Source organism: Artemia sp. Qi Xiang Cuo, chromosome 19, assembly GCF_049724085.1.
Source record: "Artemia sp. Qi Xiang Cuo chromosome 19, ASM4972408v1, whole genome shotgun sequence".
Classification (NCBI taxonomy): domain Eukaryota; kingdom Metazoa; phylum Arthropoda; class Branchiopoda; order Anostraca; family Artemiidae; genus Artemia; species Artemia sp. Qi Xiang Cuo.
Genome location: NC_142812.1, coordinates 5242856 through 5264360, shown reverse-complemented (window position 1 = coordinate 5264360; position 21505 = coordinate 5242856). Strand labels below are relative to the sequence as shown.

The 21505-nt window shown below is 34.7% G+C and overlaps 1 protein-coding gene across 7 annotated transcripts in view; it reads left to right on the top strand.

Annotated features, from left to right (window-relative positions):
• The window catches only part of LOC148940424 (uncharacterized), a 215424-nt gene that overhangs the window by 109690 nt on the left and 84229 nt on the right, over positions 1 to 21505 (top strand). For all 7 annotated transcript variants that reach the window (XM_089105472.1, XM_089105468.1, XM_089105465.1 and 4 more), the window contains one exon: positions 9395 to 9989. In XM_089105472.1, the coding sequence (XP_088961598.1) occupies positions 9395 to 9989 (595 nt within the window). The remainder of the gene's footprint in view (positions 1 to 9394; positions 9990 to 21505) is intronic.

Sequence of the window (21505 nt, the reverse complement as noted above, 5' to 3'; positions counted from 1 at the left end):
CAGTCACTTTAAATTGCTAATTATATCCTTTTAAAGTGAATTTCGCTTCGAGTGGAGTCGTCAAAAGATCAAGTTTTTGGTTAACAAGCAAACTTACCTTATAAAGAACGATTGAAGCAGGATTCCTACCCTATAAGGTTATTGAAAATCGTTTTTGTCCAATACATTCATCTTTGTGATTGTTTGTCTTGCAAGGTGAAATCTTACAAGTAATAATGACAAAACCAATAGCAATATTAGCAATAATAATAGCACAAATTACAGCTTGAAATGCGCATTATTATGCAGCTTAGACAGTTTTTGAAAAGAGCAAATCCTATTACGGTCATCTAAATATTTAAAAGTTAAACTGCACATTGCCTCTATATATCTAGGAGAAGTTGAACTAAGGGTCACCACTGGCAGGTCATCACTACTTCTGTTAAACAAATCTGTCCATAGGCTCAGTACAGGGTTACCACTTAGCAAAAAAAATCACTAGATTTTGGTGATTTTTTGGCTGATTTTATGATTTTTTTCAATAATCTAGTGATTTATCTGCTTATTTAGTGATTTTTTAGGCAACATAAAAATCACTAGAAATAGTGATAAAACACTAGGGGTGGCAACCCTGGTTCAAAAGCTTATTGAACCTAAAAAGGAAATCTGATAATCCATCCCCTCCAATACCACACAATCACCATTTTTTTATTGCAAATGTAAGCACGGTCTACCTTGCTTGAAGTATTATTAAATAAAAAATATATTTGTAGGGATATGAAAGGCTAAAATTGTAGTGAAAACACAAAGATGACGCAACAAAATAAGATTGGGAGTAGAAAAGTCCTTAAGTAGCCTGTAGGAAACAAAATACTAATTTATTAGAAATTCAATAGTTTTTCACCGTCTAAGAAATCAATAAATTTTAGGATTTTTTTTTTGTTAATTACTAGATTTAGTAAATTGCATATTTTTCATAGTTCTAAGGTAACGGGGAATATTACGGGATATGCAGGAGGAACACAGTAGAGAGAATATGCAGTAGCGACTTCTTTTTCCAAACATAATACATACACATATTCCATACCACGCTTAAAGACTCTGAGCCTTGTCGTCAGAGTCTAGTTCAGTTGCTACTAAGGAAAAACAGGTTTTCTATAAGCTTATCATGATGTGTGCATCGGAATCGCACGTGCCCAAAGGCGGGTTATGAATCTTGTCTGGTTTTAGATCTGTGTCACATATTTTTAATGGAGAGTATAGCCTTTGTCGCTACTGTATATTATCTCTACTGTGAAAAGGAAGCAACAAACTTACTAGACGCAGCCAAATTCTCCGCGCAGCTCAGGTACTAATCTCAGGATTCTCACTTTCAGCCAGGATTGCAAAGCGTTGTTGGGGGTAATTAATCGGTCAATTTCTGTGTTTTCTCCCAGATTTCTACACGAACTCATTTTAAGGTGGGTCGGCTCTGGTTGTGCTTTCAGAGTCACATAGCCAAGTCCCTCTTCAATCCAAATGATCAGTGACCCAAGGAGTTTGACCCTGCCCTTACAGACGGAGGATCGCAAGTTCAGTGTGCCAACCACACGGCTAGTACGGCACAGAAGCAAATACTGTCACAAACATAAAAATACCTTAATACCATTAGGTTTCTTTTTATTTGCAAGTTCAAAGTTTCATTTTCGCTTTTCTGAAAATGCACCCTACAGTGTTGTTCTCAGACATATCCCTAGGACAAATGCAAAACTACAGGAAAACACTAAAATAATAAAGTTCTTTCTTTATAATATGCAGCATGTTTCTATTAATCAGTTAATAATAATGAAGGTATTCTTTTATAACAGATAAACATTATAATTTTATTGTAATAATTTTTATAATAATTTTTAAAACAGTTCGTTAATAATAATAAACGGATCTAATTGCACTGCTTTTGCTTATTAACATATTTTCTTAGCGGATCTGCTATAGCGTTTACTTATAAAAAATACAATCTCTCAATTTATTTTTCTTGTTTTTGCTGGCTTTTTATTTTACACAGGAAAATCTACAAAGAAGAATTTATTTTTTCGCTTTGCTGGCTTCAAATTCGCTTATGGAAACACACCAATATCAAAAGAAAACCAGTGAAATCACGGCACACTTCTTTCCACGGAATTATAAAATTATCTTTTTCTTTTTGGTGTTATCAAACAGTTCGTGGTAACGAACTGTAAGTAAGGAGCAACCCGGCTCAATGGTAACCGAAACTCTAAAAAACGGGATTTTGATACCAATAGATACATCAAAAGAATCAGATTTTAATTCTGATTTCAAATATATAAGTTTCATTAAGTTTAAGCTTACCCATCAAAAGTTACGCGCCTGAGAAAATTTGGCTGATTTTCGAAAAAGGGGAAAGACCCCCTAAAAGATATAGAACCTTAATGAAAATCACACCATCATATTCAGCGTATCAGAGAACCCTACTGTAGAGGTTTCAAGCTCCTATCTACAAAAATGTGGAATTGTGCATTTTTTGCCAGAAGAAAGATCACGGATGCGTGTTTATTTGTTCGTTTGTTTGTTTGTTTTTTTTTGTTTTTTTTTACCCAGGGGTGATCGTATCGACCCAGTGGTCCTAGAATACGGTGGGAAGGCTCATTGGAAGGGAAATTTAAAGTTCTAGTGCCCTTTTTAAGTGACCAAAAAAATGGAGGGTAACTAGGCCCCCTCCCACGCTCATTTTTTCCCCAAAGTCACCCGATCAAAATTTTGAGATAGCCGTTTTGTTCAACATGGTCGAAAATATGATAAAAATGTCTTTTAGAATGACTTGATCCCCCAAAGTCCCCAGGGGAGGGCTGAAAGTTATGAACTTTACTCAATGTTAACATAAAGTATTGGTTATTGGGAAGTATACAGACTTTTTCAGAGGAGATTTTTTCTGGTAGGTGGGGGAAGGAGAGGGTCGGGGGCTATATGGAAGGATCTTTCCATGAAGCAAGTTTTCATGGGGGAAGGGACATTGCTATGAAGGGGGCGCCGGATTTCCCAGCATTATTAAAGAAAAAGATCAGGAATTAAATAAAAAAAAACAAGTTTTTCAACTGATCAACTGATTGTGATTAAGAGGTCATTTTTAAAGAACTGGAAAAAAAATTCTAACTATAGTTTAAAGAGCAGGGTATTGACTAGGGGGCGAACCCCCTAATATACGTGTTAAAATTTTATGAATATAGAAGTTCGTTACGTAAGTTAATTCTAAGTTACGTATATTTATTACTAATAAAAACGTTCGTAAATAAAATTAAACAAGTTTCGAGAAAGCCATTTAACCAAATATAATATGCAAAATTTGTTTTAATTATTCATGTACGGTGAGCCAAAATCAAAACCTGCATTAATTCAAAAACGTTCAAAAATTAAATAAAAAAAAAGTTATTTTTAACTGAAAGTAAAGAGCGACATTAAAACTTGAAACGAACAGAAATTATTCCGTATATGAAGGAGGCTGCCCCTTCCTCAACGCCTCGCTCTTTACGCTAAAGTTTGACTTTCTCACAACTCTATTTTTCTAAACAATAAAAAAACTTTAGCGTAAAGAGCGAGGCGTTGAGGAGGGGACAGCCCCCTTCATATACGGAATAATTTCTGTTCGTTTTAAGTTTTAATGTCGCTCCTTACTTTCAGTTTAAAAAACTTGTTTTTTTTATTTAATTTTCAATCAGGCTTGCCAGTCGGAATCCAAAAAACTTTAGTGGCTTAAAAATAGCTTGCGAAAATGCATCACAGACAAAAGAAAAACCAATGAAATTGCGGCAGACTTTTTACCTCGAAATTATAGGAAAGTGTTCTATCTTTTTCTCTTTGGTGTCATTTTCAATTAGGCTTAACAGTCGGAATCCAAAAAGCTTTATTGGCTTAAAGATCGTTTGCGAAAATGCATCAGCAACAAAAGAAAAACTAATGAAATCCTGCAAAAAAGTGCAAGGTTACAACAACAGACCTTCTCTCCCTTCCTTGGATTCGTGTGTAACATCAAAATCAGTGACCAAATCATTGTTTTGAGAGAATGGGGGAATTATAAAACTAAACTACAAAATTTTTTAGTTTGAGAGAGAGAGAGAGAGAGAGAGAGAGAGAGAGTGAGAGAGAAAGAGAGAGAGAGAGAGAGAGAGAGAGAGAGAGAGAGAGAGAGAGAGAGAGAGAGAGAGAGAGAGAGAGAGAGAGAGAGAGAGAGAGAAGAATAGGCACAGTTTCAAGCTCTTTAATGAAATTTCTAAAAATGTATTTTATTACTTTACCTTCACTGATAAGATAAACATGCATAGTATTTTCTTTAATCATCCGGTTAAGGATGTTTGGCCACGAAACTTTCAATGGCATTCGACACAAGAGTAAACTTTTGGTGCCATAAGCTATTTTCAGTTGGCCCTGTCACAGTATACGGATATATATATACCAGCAGCGACTTCTTTTTCCAAACATGACAAACATTTCATACCGCGCATATAGACCCTGAGCATACACGTCAGAATCTTAGCTCAGTTGCCATAAGATCATCATGATGTGTACATCGGAAACAATTGTCATTGCGCGTGTGCAAAGGGGGATATGAATCTTGTGTGGTTTTAGATCTGTGTCACATATTTTAATGGACAGCATAGCAGTGAAGCCTTCATCGGTACTTGCCCTGTCAAAAAACAATTTATGCTAAGCATACAGATGTAAAAATTTGATTTCAAACGAGCTCTTCGACAGAATCAGATTTTAATGCTGATTTTAAATATATAAGTTTCATCAAGTTTAGTCCTACCTATCAAAAGTTCAGCGCCTGAGAAAATTTGGCTGATTTTCGAAAAAGGGGGAAAGACCCCCTAAAAGTTATAGAACCTTAATGAAAATCACACCATCATATTCAGCATATCAGAGAACCCTACTGCAGAGGCTTCAAGCTCCTATCTACGAAAATGGGGAATTTTGCATTTTTTGCCAGAAGAAAGATCACGGATGCGTGTTTATTTGTTTTTTTTCCCAGGGGTGATTGTATCGACTCAGCGGTCCTAGAATATCGTAGGAGGGCTCATTGGAACGGAAATTAAAAGTTCTAGCGCCCTTTTTAAGTGACCAAAAAAATAGAGGGCAACTAGACCCCCTCCCACGCTCATTTTTTTCCAAAGTCACCCGATTAAAATTTTGAGATAGCCTTTTGTTCAGCATGGTCGAAAATATGATAACTATGTCTTTTAGGATGATTTAATCCCCCGAAGTCTCGGGGGGAGGGCTGAAAGTTATGAACTTTACCCAATGTTAACATATGGTATTGGTTATTGGGAAGTATACAGACGTTTTCAGGGGGATTTCTTCGGGTTGTGGGTGAAGGGGTCGGGGGTTATGTGGGAGGATCTTTCCATGAAGCAAGTTTTCATGGGGGAAGGGACATTGCTATGAAGCTGTCGCCGGATTTCCCAGGATTATTTAAAAAAAGATCAGAAATTATATATATATATATATATATATATATATATATATATATATATATATATATATATATATATATATATATATATATATATATATATATATATATATATATATATATATATATATATATATATATATATATATATATATATATATATATATATATATATATATATATATATATATATATATATATATATATATATATATATATATATATATATATATGAAACCAGTTTTTCAACTGAAAGTAAGGAGCAACATAAAAACTTAAAACGACAGAAAACATTACGTATATGATTGGGTTCACCCCCTAGTCAATACATCGCCCTTTAAGCCAAAGATTATTTAGTACTTTCATAAGAGCTATTTATTCTAATTAACGGCATTTGTGATTAAGGGATCATTTTTAAAGAATTGGAACAAAATTCGAAATTTAGCTTAAAGAGCAAGGAATTGACTAGGGGGTGGACCCTCTAATATACGTATTAAAAATATAGGAATATAGAAGTTCGTTACGTAAGTTAATTCGGAAGTTACGTAAATTTATTACTAATAAAAACGTTCGTAAATAAAATTAAACAAGTTTCGAAAAAACCATTTACCCAAATAAAAGTGAAATTAATACAGTATGCAATTTTTGTTTTAATTATTCATGTACAGTGAGCCAAATTCAAAACCTACATAAATTCAAAAACGTTCAAAAATTAAATAAAAAAAACAAGTTTTTTTTAGCTGAAAGTAAGGAACGACGTTAAAACTTAAAACGAACAGAAATTGTTCCGTATATGAAAGGGGCTGTCCCCTCCTCAACGCCTCACTCTTTACGCTAAATTTTGACTTTCTCACAACTCTATTTGGTAAACAATGAAAAACTTTAGCGTAAAGAGCGAGGCGCGGAGGAGGGGACAGCCCCTTTCATATACGGAATAATTTCTGTTCGTTTTAAGTTTAAACGTCGTTCCTTACTTTCAGTTAAAAAAACTTTTTTTTTATTTAATATGATTAGAGAAGCAAATTTGACGTGGGGTTCCTGCGATAGCGCCATTTACCTCTCATTTCCAAATATTCAGTTTGAAAGAAAATGACGCAAGAATTTTTTTATTAATGGTATCAAAAGCGTAGAGTTGATGCCAACGCTTTTGATACCATTAATAAATCAGCAACAAAGGCACTAAGTTGATGTTTAGTGCCCCTATTGCTCCTACATCTGAATTTCACGAAAATTTGTAGGTTTGTTGTATTTTGCTTTATGCAGAATCATGTCAGTGCCTTCGATCTGTTTATTGAAAAAGTAATATGAACGGCATCCAATTTTAAATGTTTAGCACAAAATTAACAGTGTTTTACCTTTTTTATTTGAAATCATGCAAAGGTTTTCACTCTGTCTAATCGTAGGACTATCCTGAAGGTCTAATCGTAGAGCTCTCCTGAGTCTTTTATCTGTCAAATTATGCCCTCACCCCAACCACCAAACTTTGTTAGTAGAAAGATATACCTATGTTACCTTTCTGAGCTGGAATCGTGCAAAGATTCTCAATCTGTAAAATTTGAGGGACAATAGGGGCCCATGCTCCTTCTAAAAACCCTTCCTGTCAACCACTTTGGAAGAGGTAGGTGTTTTCACCTTATTTGAAGCGACAAAAGACAAGGGTTTTTTATCTCAACTATTGGTGACACAAAGTGGCATACTGGCTCATTTTATACCAGACCGCTTCAAAATTTTCTTGCAGAAAGACAATTTTTTTCCCCGATTGACATGAAACCTACGGGGCATATCTGGGGAAATCGAGCATGGAATGGTGATTGATAGGGCATACACCCCTTCTTCTTCCTGTCTATGAAATGATTCTGATCCGCTTTAACCATACGTGGGAGAGTACAATGGCGCAACGGAGAAAAGGATATCAAACAACAAAAGCACGAAGAATAATAGGGAAATCTTTTTGCAAGACAGTGGAGATAATTTGAAAGAATTTTTCAGCCCTATGTCCAAGGGCCGTCCTCAGCAAGACAAAAATATACAAAAGATAAAAGACTCACAACAACATGTGACCAATAAAACAAAAAATTAAAAAAATTTCAAAGAAGTGCTAGCATCCTTACTTCAGCGAAGTTCAACCAGGACTGATAAAAAGTGAGTTAAAACAAGGCGATTCAATGAGATGAAAGAAAAATTTTTTAAAAATACTTTCTTATTGTCAATCCAGCCTTTTTGGCAGCTAACCTCAAAGGTATTTTTGTGACCGGTTCTGTGTTAATGTCTATTGGTTTTTTAAAATATTTTGTAAGATTATTTTTAATTACATTTGTGTATAGAGCATTTAGTGTATATTCCCCCAAGTCCCTATTTAAGGAAATGTCATTATTAATTTCAAGTCTGATTTTAATTGATTCTCAGGCTATCTGCTTTTTGCCTAGGTCAATGCTAATAACGGTAGATTTATCGGACAGAATATTTTGACTAGGATTTTCAAAAATATGGTTCCCTAGCGAGGAATTAAATGAAACAGTAGAAATATTAGAATTTAGAGCTTTGACTATATCATCTTAAAGAAGTTTACTATATCATCTTAGTCCATATCAAAAGGATATTGACTTATATAAGTATGGTGGCAAACTTAAGTCCTTACTACCTACCGCAAAAAGGGCCTAAATTAGTGAAAAAATTTTTAGACAGTGTTGGCAAGAGTGTTTTACCAAAGTAATTTGAAGATTTCTACAGCAAATTTGAAATTTCTACGTTTTTATATATAATTTTTTCGAATTTCTTAATTATTGGAAATTTCCCAAATTTGAGAATTTCGTCACCTCCTGGCACTAGCAGGCTTCAAAGTTACATAACTAGGAAATTTTCCTCTTTCATGGAGACTGACAGTAATGAGCAAGCCCTTTTATCTTTGGGCGACAAAAATATTTCTTCAAGCTTTTTTTGGTTTTGGGTATATATATATATATATATATATATATATATATATATATATATATATATATATATATATATATATATATATATATATATATATATATATATATATATATATATATATATATATATGTAAATATATATTTTATAGCCTTTAAACCCTTTATGGGTTTAAATATAGTAGATACTCAGTAGCAGCTCATTATTTCCACTGTTAAAAAAGTTTCCCCGTAAATTTGCCCTTCCATTGCACCTAAAAAGAAAATATCACAATCCATCCCACAGAATATCGCATAGTGGGCAAATTTGTAATCTATTCGGAAAATTAATATCCCCTAATTAGTTAAAAGGGGTAGATAATTAGCTCACACATGTATCCAAATTCTAATATATTTAATTGGTAAATTTGACTGGAGATAATATTCTTCACCAAACTCTCTTTGACACTTTAATGGAAAAATAGACTAGTCGAAGCACTTGTGCCAGCACACCAGTGTTGAATTTGTTGGTCTTCTAGCCTAGTCCTTAAATCTCTAAGAAAATCATCCTTTCACCCCCCCCGCTTTCATCTAATGGTATTTTTTTTATCTGGAATGGCCACATTGATTTTATTTTTAGCTTTAACAATTCGTCATATGCGGCTCTGTCTAGCCTTTGTTTTGGATAACGCAATAACCTTAGCTAGAAATTTACCATCGGTAATAACCTATCTGCTTTCAATAAAAATAATCACATGTCCCCCCTATATGACGAGTTCATGCATTGTTTTCTGCAGTCCATGCATTTGCAGTAATAACATTATTGGTAGCAGCGGGCACCAAATTTTTAAAAAAAGAAGCGGGAGTGGTAATCACCAAATAAGCTAAAAACACATGCCACCAACTATCTAGAGAAGGTGTAATTTCCATTTGATGGTGCACAAAATATAAATAATAATCAGTAATTGAGATTAATTTATTTTCCACTCAATTCTTTTGCGCAGGAACAAATAAACTCAAAAACTGTATTTTGTTTTTTTAGGGACACCACAACATCGTTACCGTTTGTATTGACGCAGAAGATTACAGCGATTGTCCTTTGAAACAATATGAAGAAGACAACATTCTAAGGGAACTTAACAAATCGTATCTCGGCTATTGCGATGTGTATAGACCCCTTCAAAATCCTGAAAATTCGCAGCTACTCATTAGAAGAAGTCAGGTTAAGCCTATAAATAATGAAGCAGCTTCAGAAACATCATATAAGAAGCAGTATTTTACAGAAACTGAAAAGGCAGGTGTACCAAATAAAAACTCATGTCCGGTTGTCGTTGCAATGATTCCGAAAAAATCTGCGGTCTCAAAGGATATAACAAGGAAATGTACAACTAAAGATAGCGGAATTCAAAATGAAGTTAGACAAGAACTATGGCCTTATCTGACATCTAATGAAAATGTGGATAAATTCCGTGTTGAATCTGCAGAAAGAGAAGTGTCAAGAAGCAATGTGGATGACACTACTTGCAGAAGAAGGCCTTCTCTAGTAGAGCTTTCAGATACTCACAAGTCCATCTACAAGACGTGCAATTCAGAACTTGATGACTTCAAAAGCGCCAATTCTAGTTTAGATGTTGAAGGTATGTTTTTTTGCTTATGTATAGCGAACCTGTGCCCATAAGACTCACAACCCTGTGTCCTCACCCCTGCTCTTGACCCAGTTCTAAATGGGTACCTGGATAAAATCTGGGGGAAAACAGGAGGAGCGTTGGATGATTTGTCCTCAATCGCACAAAAGCACCGCCGGCTGAATCAGAACATTGGTACCTACAGGGGTACCTGGGGAGGGGGGGGTTACAAAATGATTTTTTTTCGGGGGGGGGGAGAGGTACATACAAATCTTTAAAACACATAAAAAATTTGTTTATGTTCATTTTTGTTACATTTTTTACGAGTCGGACAAAAATTTTGGAGGAGGGGGAGGGGGTCAAACCTCCTAATCCCCCTTCCCTGGTGGGTTGATATGTCAATAAATTTCTCGAATATTTGATTACTTAGCGGGCAGAAAAATGAATAAACTATTTGATTCAAAATAAAATAATTCCGACCAACAAAAGTTAATCCAGCGCTTCTTCGCATTTATTTATTTTAAGAAGAATAGCCTTTCCAGGTGTGAAGAAGAGCCTCCAAAACTTCGTTCATTTTGCTCACACTTTCATCTAGGATGCTTAAATCATCAGCATAATCCAAGTCCAGGAGACTTTTTCCTTCCCATTTGATTCCGTGGTCTCCCATTGCCTTTCCTGTGCTCTTTAAAACAATGTCCATCAAAATAATCCATATAAAGGGGGATAGAACACAGCACTGCTTAACTCCTGATTTATTACAAAACCAGCTGCTAACCTCATTTCCTACCTTAACTGCAGCAGTGTTATTCTCTTACATAGCACTAATCACTTTAATGTATTTGTCTGGTATATCATACAAGGATAAAACCTTTACTAAACCTCTTCTATGAACAGAATTGAACGCTTGCTCATAATCTATAAAACTGAAGACCAAAGGTGTTTGAAAACTCAGGCACTTCTCAATTATTAGCCTAAGAGTGAAAATTTTGTGGACACATCCCCTACCTTTTCTAAAACCGCACGGCTCTTCTCTTAAAACTTTGTCTACAGCATCTCTCAGTCTAAAAAGTATCATATTACTAAGTAATTTACTACCTACAGAGACGAGACTAATGCCTAGATAATTACCACACTCACTTTCATCACCATTCTTATAAAGTGGCTTAATTAAGGTTTTCCTAATATCGTTAGGTACTTCCCCTTTTTCATAAATCATATTCATAGTCTTCAATAACTTATTTCTGACCTCAGAGCCACCATATTTAAGAAACTCATTTACCACCCTACCAGCACCTGGAGCCTTATTATTCTTTAATCCTTTTAGTACTGTTGCTAATTCCTCCTCACAAAACAAATCTTCCTTCACATCCAAAGTATCACAAACTTTTTGATTTTCCTCTATATTTTTTCCTGCAACTCTATCTCGGTTAAGCAAGTTCTCAAAATGTTCGGCCCATCTCTCTTTAGTTTTTTCCTTATCGCTAATTGCGACCCCATTCCTATCTTTAACTGGGACAAGTCCGGATTGACTACTCCCTCTCAATTTGTTAATATGCCAGTACAATATTTTACTATTATGTCGTCTAACTACATTATCCACATCCTCGGCAATTTCATCCATGGCCTTCACTTCACACCTCCTTTGTCTATATTTTGATCCTTTGTCCACTTTCTTTACATTTCTTTTGTTTTCATACGATCTATCACTCACATAATTCTTGTACAAGTCCTTTCTCCTTTTATTAAACATAAAGCTTTTTCACTAATATTCTTAGCTGCAGTTCTAGCTTTCTTCCCTAATACACCTTCAGCAACTTCACAAATTATTTTTCTAAAATTATTCCAACCATCTTCCACATTATCAACGCCGAATTGATAAATTGCCACATTACGCCGAAGACAGATGTTGTCAAAACCCTCGATTCGCTTTTCCAGCTGCTTAGTCAACGCCCAAGATTCGCAGCCGTGCATTAGTACGGAGAGGACGTTACTATTGAAAAGCCGAAGCTTGAGCTGTAGGGAGTATGCTGGATTCTTCCACGCATTTCTTAGTTTATTAAAGGCGCTTCCTGCGCATGTAGTCCGTGTGGTAATTTCCCGCTCAAGGCTATCATCATATTTAATGACACTACCAAGGTACTTATACTCTTCAACCTCCTCTAGTACATCATATCCGATTTCAAGCGGTGAGGCATTTAGGGTATTGACGCTGTTTCGCATGACTTTTGCTTTCCGTGTACTGATTGACAGATCAACTCGCCCAGCCATACTGGAGAGTACAGCTATATTATTCTGTAGCTCCTCTCTTAAATGAGATAGGAGGGTTTTTCATCAGCAAAATTGCCGTCATAGAATGTGCGGTTTAGGTTCAGCTGAATTCCACCTTTGAAGTTACATTTTCGAAGTACGTAGTCGATGAGAATAGCAAATAACACTGGGGAGAGGATACATCCTTGGCGGACACCAGACTTCACACTGAACCATTCGGTAGGGTCCCCATCATCAATCCGTACAGCATATAACTGATCATCATAGAGCTTGACAATCCAATAAACAATCTTGTCGGGCAATCCATAATACCGAAGTAATTTCCATAGTGAGTCTCAGTGGACCGTATCAAACGCTTTCAAAAAGTCAATGAAGGCAACAATAATCTCAGTCTGCCATTCGTTTGCTTCTTCTATGAGTACCCTCAAACTGAATATCAAATCAGCGCACGATCTTCCTGGTCGAAACCCATATTGCTCAGCTCTTAATATTGCATTGACTTTTGACTGAATAGGGTTCAGTAGTACTTGGCAGAAAAATTTTACTCCCTACAGACTGCAGAGTGATACCTCGCTAGCTAGTACAGTCGGTTGTTCTGCCTTTCTTAAAGAGCTTGACGATAACCCCTTTTTTCTAATCAGTGGGAATATTTTCAGTTTCCCATCTGAAAAATAACCTCGTGAAGGGGCTCGGCAATGACTTCAGCTCCATACTTCAAGATTTCATGCCGTAAGCCATCAACTCCTGCAGCTTTGCCATACTTAATCTTATGCAATACTGTCATGACTTCAAGCAGGCTTATAGGTTCTTCGCTTATTTCAAGTTAGAGGAACGGTAGCTCAGCCAGAGGGGATACAGGGTTTGTAGGCGGTGGAAAGTTTAGTACCTCATTGAAGTATTCCTTCCATCTCCTATCAATGTCTTCCTTTTTTGTGAGAAGTTGGCCAGCCTTACTTTCAATCACAGGTGTCGACTTTCTAAAATCCCCAATTATTTCCTTTGTGATATGATAGACTGCCCGACTGTCACCATTACTGGCGGCTGCTTCTGCTTCTGCCGCCTTGGTCTCAAGAAAGAACCATTTGTTAGTTCTGGTAGACCGCTTTACGGCCTTGTGGCCTTCATTATATTTATATTTCAAGAAATGTTTGTACTCGACAGTGGACTCATTTTCTCATGATTCCAGCATGACTTTGGCTTCTTTCCGATAATTCATAAGTTTCCAAGATTTGTCACTGATCCACTGCTCACTTTTCTTTTGTGCATACCCTGTGTTTTCTTCGGCGGGACCCCGCAAAAAATTTACAATAAACTCCCATCTCTTGTCTACTGTTGTAGTCGTGTCTTCAAATGAAAGACTTACAAGCCTTTTAGCAAGAACCACGCAGTACGCTCGTCGAATACTCTTGTCCTGGAGCTTCCGGACGTCAAAGGACTTGATAGGGTTTTTACATTTCTTCACGGTCTTCAGCTTGAGTTTGAAACTGGCAATCACCAGTTGGTGGTCAGAGTATGTATCTGCGCCACGGTAAGTGCGCACATCCTCCAGTGATCATCTATGACGATTTTTCACCAATATTTGGTCAATCTTCTTGACCAAATATTTGGTCAACGCTTCTTGTAACACCGTCAGGAGAAGTCCAAGTATATTTGTGTACTTCACGGTAGGGGAACCACGATCCACCTACTATAAGGCTTCGGCTGGCGCACATATCCACCAAATGCACTCCATTAGCATTGATAACACCCAGGCCATGGTGGCCTAGCAAATCAGGCGCAAAGCTGTTATCACTACCAACTTTGGCATTAAAATCGCCACACACAACTAATACATCGTGCTCAGGTACTGTATTGAGTATGTCGTTCAAATCACTATAAAAACTGTCCTTGGTGTCCCCACCTGAATCGTTTATGGGGGCATAGGCTGCAACGACAGTAAGCTTAGACTGGGAGCTTTCAAAATTAAGAAATCTTTCATTCATAGGTACAAATTTTAACATCGATCTCTTTGCTTGTTTACTGACAACTAGGGCAGCTCTGGCTTCGTGTCTCTTCTCTTTACCTGAGAAGAACACTTCATAGTTGTCAACATATATTGAACCAGCGCCAGTAAGCCTGGCTTCAGAAATAGCTGCTATTTCAGTCTCATATGATTGAAGAATTCTAATTACGCCCTCTAGACGACCTGGTTGTGTGTCAGGATTAACAGTCCTGACATTCCAAATTGCAAGACGAAAAGGTTCATTCACTGTTAAAAATCGTGTCCGGGGTCGGTCAGTAGTCGTTACCAGAGAAATCAAATTAGGTCCGAGGATTTTCGTTGTCGTTTCGAAAATATATTACATATACATATATATATATATATATATATATATATATATATATATATATATATATATATATATATATATATATATATATATATATATATATATATATATATATATATATATATATATATATATATATATATATATATATATATATATATATATATATATATATATATATATATATATATATATATATATATTTCCACTTAAAAATTTTGATTTTTTGCTTACCAAGTGCGTCTTCGACAAACCATTCCTGTTGGGTTCTTTTGAGCAGCGGAAATGATCACTCCTGCTTCCAGTATCTCGTAATTTAAGTTAAAAAGGAAGGCTATGCAGGTGAATACACTAAAAATTACGTGTGGGTGGGTGGGGAAATTTGTAAATATAGGAAAATTCTAGAAGAAATAGCAAAAATCTTTTGATTTTAGGGAGTATGGTTCAACTGGATAATCTCCAAGAATAGCCACTTTTTTAAGGCATAGCAATAGTTATGAAGCGGATATTTCTTTACGTGTTTTCTATTTTTTTTTTTTTTTAAATAACCACTCTAATGGAGAGGAGGAGGTGATGATTTAAGGAGAGGAGAGGATTGATTTAAGGAGAGGAGGAGGTGATGAGGAGGTGATGGTGTGTCTTTCCACTCAAATAGAGCGTCTGAATTCTGTACTCTGTACACATGAATCGTCAACAAAATGAGCAGTGGAAATCCTTCCTCGATTATGTCACAATACTTTTTTGGGGGATAAGGATTTTTATAAATTAGAAACTCTATATTATTTGCATTATATCGTATCTGCATTATATTCTTTAATTTCATTGTTACTGGTTACTGTTCCTGTTACTGGTTACATTGTTACTGGTTTCATTGTTACTCCTTCTGCAAATTTTCGACGCCACTACCATTTATCAGAGCTACTAAAATTACTTAAGCTTACATTCGGGAGAGTTGAGAGCACCAACCCAGATGGGACTATCTCTCTATATAAATTTTAAAAATATGTTTTAGTTCATTTAAAAATTTGGAATAATTAAAGTGCCCCTCCTAGATTCCGTAAAAGCACCTTTTTTAGTTTTTCCGTCTAAAAAAAGAAAGTAAGTGAAACAAAATACCACCTCTAGATTTTAAAATTACCTTTTGTATCCTCCTTTAAAAATCGAAATGATCATAGTCATCTATCCCAATTAAAAAAAAATACTTTTAGATGGCAGTTTTCATTTATAAAATAATGCCCACCCCCTTGACTTCAAAACTGAAAATTTTTGTATCCTATTGAATTAAATTGAATAAAATCCTTGCTCTTACTCCTAAATTTTCAGAATTCGGCCTCGTTGCTCAAATGTAAATATAATCATATATGTAGTACAAATGAACAGAAATACAAATACGAGCCAATTAAATAAAATAATTTTAAATATAAATAAATATACATGAACTAAATGAACAAGTTTCAACAAAAAAAGTTTTATTCGTATTACAGCATAATCTAAATCCCAAATAAAATATACCTTTATTGCACAACGAAATGTAGTGGTGCGTCTGGCATCATCAGTTTATTTAATTTTTGTCTAAATAAATAAAGAGAGAATCATCATTACCAAGGACAATTGCTATATATTGTCCTTGCTATATATATTGCTATATATATATGATTGCTATAATTGTGCAAATGAAACCAGAAACAACCAAACACATTTTAAAACTAGTAAAAATTAGGAATTAAATTTTTTGATAAAAAAACAATTTTTGACACAAAAAAAGGCTTCAATATGCAGTTTTGGCTGCAGTGGGCGCCAATTTAAAAAAAGAAACGTGGGTAAAAAATCGGCTAAAAATCAGCTAAAACCACATCGCTTCAAACAGCTTAAGAAGGCATGGCTTTCTCATGAAGATCTAGAAGTCTTTGGGAATCAGAAAACTCTTAATGATTAAGTTTCTACGAATAAAAAGCGTTCTCAGATTATTTACTTTCACAGCGTTCTCAGCGTTCTCAGCGTTAAGCGTTCTCAGGAGTTTAGATTATTTACTTTCACAGCTCAGCTTAGAAACACCGACAAAATACGATATTGTTCTAAGAACTTTATAATTCCTAAATAACGCAACAAAAGTCTTTGAAAATCGCATGAATAGACCTAAATGGGTCTTGAGATAAACAAAAAATCATTTTCCTTAAGCCCTTGGCACTTATTATCAAAATAATAAGTGGGAAGAACGAGGGAATGATTGTTTTCTCAAAGGATCAGTTATACAAGTGACCAAATGAATCAAGTAAACCTAGTGATCAGGGTGAGTAATACAAAGTCAATTATATCTTTTGCTAAGAAATAACACATAATTACAATTTTGTATCATTACAATTTTGTATAATTAAAATATTTATGTATGCACGACTTCAAGGTGGGTGTCAATGAAATAAAAATTTTGTTGAGCTATAACACATAATTACAATTATGTATCATTATGACTTTTGTATAATTAAAATATCTACGTATTCACGAATTCAAGGTAAGTGTCAATAAAACAAAAATTTTGTTGAGCTAGGAGAGACCCGTTGATCCCAATGTCTACTAGAAGTCTTAACAGTTAACATATTTCTAATCTAGATGGTCTAACGTCCCATGGATATCTGGTACGGACACGTCCCAGCAGAAGTCTTTGTTACCATATCTACAGTTCTGAAGTTATTTTTTTCATGATTGTCAGTGATTATCAGGGCATTGTAATTTGTCAGGAATTTTTTGTTTGCCGAAGCAAGATCATGAATTTTTTCAAAATGGTTCAAGGATAAACATAGAGGAAAGATTTCAATAAACAAAATGAAGGGGGGAGGGAGGTTGCAAGGTTGTTTTTCTCATTTGTTAATGAAGATGTAAAAAAAATATTTTCACAAATATATTGAAACGATTTTTTTGTTTTTATATTATTTTGTAAAGCATAGAAGAGACAACCCCCCTCCCAATTTGGAAAACCCTGTAAGGTGTAATTAGTAGATTTTGAGCGGATATTGCTTTAAAAGAATAGATGAGCATTGGAATATCAGCTCTATTCCAACGAAACGGCAGTCAGCCAAAACCGCAAAAATATCTGAAAGATATTGAACAAATAGTTTTGGACGAAATTACCATAGATTCTATGGTAGTTTCACCACTTTGAAATAGCACCAAAAATTAGCAAATTGTATGGAAGATAGGATACAACATTTACAAATATCGTTTGAGTGACGGGAGTATATGTCCCAGAAGAGCCGGCCACTCTTTGCATATGTTCTTGGCTTAACTTGCAAGCTATGTAGCTTACCAGGTTAACCTCACTTGGCCGTAGTCCTAGAATCTGTTTGGCGTACAGACAACTCTAGCCCTGTTTGTGGCTTATCTAGCTATTAATTTCTATATAAACTGTACATGTTTGCCAAACTCACAGCTGCAAAAGAGCACAGACCTGCTCTTCCGTTAAGTACAAAGTTTCATATAGAGCCGAAGTTGCAGAATTTTAAAGTACTTAAGTACCTAAAGCACTAAAGTGCCTAAAGTCCTTAAAGTACCAGGAACATTGAAATGAACACAGTTTTTAGGCCTTTTTAGCTCTATTCATACATGAATACCCATGTTTTCTCAATTTTTTCTTCTGTGTGTTTTCAAAATATGAAGTTATTTGTGGCAGTCCTAGATTTTCTCAGTGTTGCCACATTGAACCACAGTAGTAAATAAACAAAATATTTAGTCAAATTTGTCAGTTTCTCGTCCGTAAAAATTCGAAAATTGACAGTATGCTAGTTCCCCAACTACAATTTCAAAGGAAAGTTGCACCTTTGTAAGCTGTCTAGTGCGTATTTTTCAGTGAATTTCCTACTAATTTTTCACCCATATTTATTTACTTTTAATTTGGCACCTATTACTACTAATACTGAAAAGACTGCATGCGTCTCCATCATCACAAACGTAATTCTCGATTTTCCTGACTTTTAAAGACGTATATGACTATGGCAAGCTTTCACTTAGCAAATTCAGTCAGATTTCATTGTCATTGTCCTTTGTACGTTAAAACTCTTTTTCCTCTTTTTGTTGTTATTTTCCTACCTTACCCCTTGCCCCCCTCTGCCAGGGGGTTCTAGGTGTTTACCCTCCCGGAAAATACTCCCCGGAAAATTACCCGTCGGAAAATCCCCCCCGCGGAAAATAGGCCCCGGTAAATACCCCTCCCCCGTGGAAATTAAGGTTTTCCAACTTTGAAAATTTTATTTTAGTTTTATTTTTTTATTTAGGTTGGGGGAAGGAATTTTGGTACTTGTGTATTACGCACCACTCACTCAAGTTTACACTGTGAGTAGTATTGATACAATTAAAGAGACGGGGCAGGTAGGAAATTACGCGCGCGTACGTAGGATAGCCTAACCTAACCTATGGTTTTGATATTTCTGTGCAATAATGTGGAATTTGAACTTTGAAAAATCATGAGAATGTAACTCTGACAAGGTGAACCACGACAAAACACTACTGAAATATTCCAACTCTTGCATTTCAAGGAAAGAAATCCAAAATGAATTTTGAAAAATACAGAGAATGTAATTATGACAAGGTAAACCACGACAAAACACTACTGAAATATTCCAACTCTTGCATTTCAATGAAAGAAATTCAAAATGAATTCGAAAAATCTAGAGAATGTAACTGTGACAAGGTAAAGCACAACAAAACACTGCTGAAATATTCCAAATCACGCATTTCAACGAAGGAAACTCAATATAAACTTTGAAAAATTAACAGCCTGTAACTCTGACAAGAGAAAAGACGACAAGACACTACTGAAATATTCCAACTCTTGCATTTCAACGAAGGAAATTAAAAAAGAACTTTGAAAAAATCAAGAGAATGTAACTGTGACAAGGTAAAGCACAACAAAACACTACTTAAATATTCCAACTCTTGCATTTCAACGAAAGAAATTCAAAATGAACTTTGAAAAATTAAGAGAATGTAATTGTGACAAGGTAAACCACAACAAAACACTAATGAAATATTCCAACTCTTGCATTTCAACGAAAGAAATCCAAAAATGAACTTTGAAAAATGACGAGAGTAAAAGTGCAAGAAAGTTGAGCATAACATAATACTAATGAACAATTCCAACTGTTATATTTCAAGTAAAGATATCCAAAATGAACTTTGAAAAATCAAGAGAATGTAACTGTGTCAAGGTAAAGCACAACAAAACACTACTGAAATATTCCAACTCTTGCATTTCACGAAAGAAATTCAAAATGAACTTTGAAAAATCAAGATAATGTAACTGTGACAAGGTAAACTATGTCAAAAACACTACTAAAATATTCCAACTCTTGCATTTCAACGAAATAAATCCAAAAAGAACTTTTCAAAATCAAGAGAATGTAAGTGTGAAAATATATATCCATACAAGACATTGCTGAAATAAACAAACTCTTGAATCTAACTTAAAGAACTAAGATAGTTACTTAGAAATAACTAGAGACTTTAACCCCGACTCGGCAAAGAACAACCCAACCCTATTTAAATAATAAAGCTAATAAGTTTAAACGATTGAAATTCAAAATAAACTTAGAAAAATTGAGAAAATATAACTGTGACAAGAACAACCATGACAAAACACTACTGAAATATTCCAATTCATGCATTTCAATGAAAGAAATCCAAAATGAACTTTGAAAAATCAAGAGAATGTAACAGTGACAAGGTAAAGCACAACAAGACACTACTGAAATATTCCAACTCTTGCATTTCAACGAACGATATTCAAAATGAACTTTGAAAAATTAAGAGAATGTAACTGTGACAAGGTAAACCACGACAAAACACTACTGAAATAATCCAACTCTTGCATTTCAATGAAAGAAATTCAAAATGAACTTTGAAAAATCAAGAGAATGTAACTGTGGCAAGAACAACCATGACAAAACACTACCGAAATATTCCAATTCATGCATTTCAACGAAATAAATAAAAAATGAGCTTTTAAAAATCCAGATAATGTAACTTTGACAATGAAAAGAACAAGAAGACACTACTGAAATATTCCTACTCTTGCATTTCGCGAAAGAAATTAAAAATAAACATTTAAGAATAAGTAGAATGTAACTGTGATATGGTAAACCATGACAAAACACTACTGAAATGTTCCAAGTCTTACATTTCAACGAAATATATACAAAATAAACTTTGTATAATTAAGATAAAGTAATTGTGAGATGGTGAACCATAACAAAACCCTACTGAAATACTCCAACTCTTGCATTTCACGAACTAAATTACAGACGAACTTTCAAAAATCGATAGTATGTGATACTGATATGGTAAACCAAACCAAAACATCACTGAATTATTCCAACTCTTGCATTTCACGAAAAAAATTCAAAATGAACTTTGGAAAATCATGAGAATTTAACCTTGACAAGGTAAATCACAACAAAACACTACTGAAATATTCCAACTCTTGCATTTCAACGGAAGAAATCCAAAATGAACATTGAAAAATCAAGAGAATGTAAGTGTGACAAGATAAACCACAACAAAACACTACTGAAATAATCCAACTCTTGCATTTCAATGAAAGAAATTCAAAATGAACTTTGAAAAAATCATGAGAATGTAACTATGACAAGGTAAACCACGACAAAACACTACTGAAATATTCCAACTCTTGCATTTCAACGAAAGAAAATTCAAAATGAACTTTGAAAAATTTAGAGAATGTAATTTTGATATGTTAAACGATGACAAAATACTACTGAAATATTCCATCTCTTGCATTTCAATGAAAGAAATTCACAATTAAATTTGAAAAATCATGAGAATGTAACTGTGAAAAGGTTAACTATGACAAACACTACTGAACTATTCCAACTCTTGAATTTCAAGTAAAGAAATCTAAAATTCACTTTGAAACATCATGTG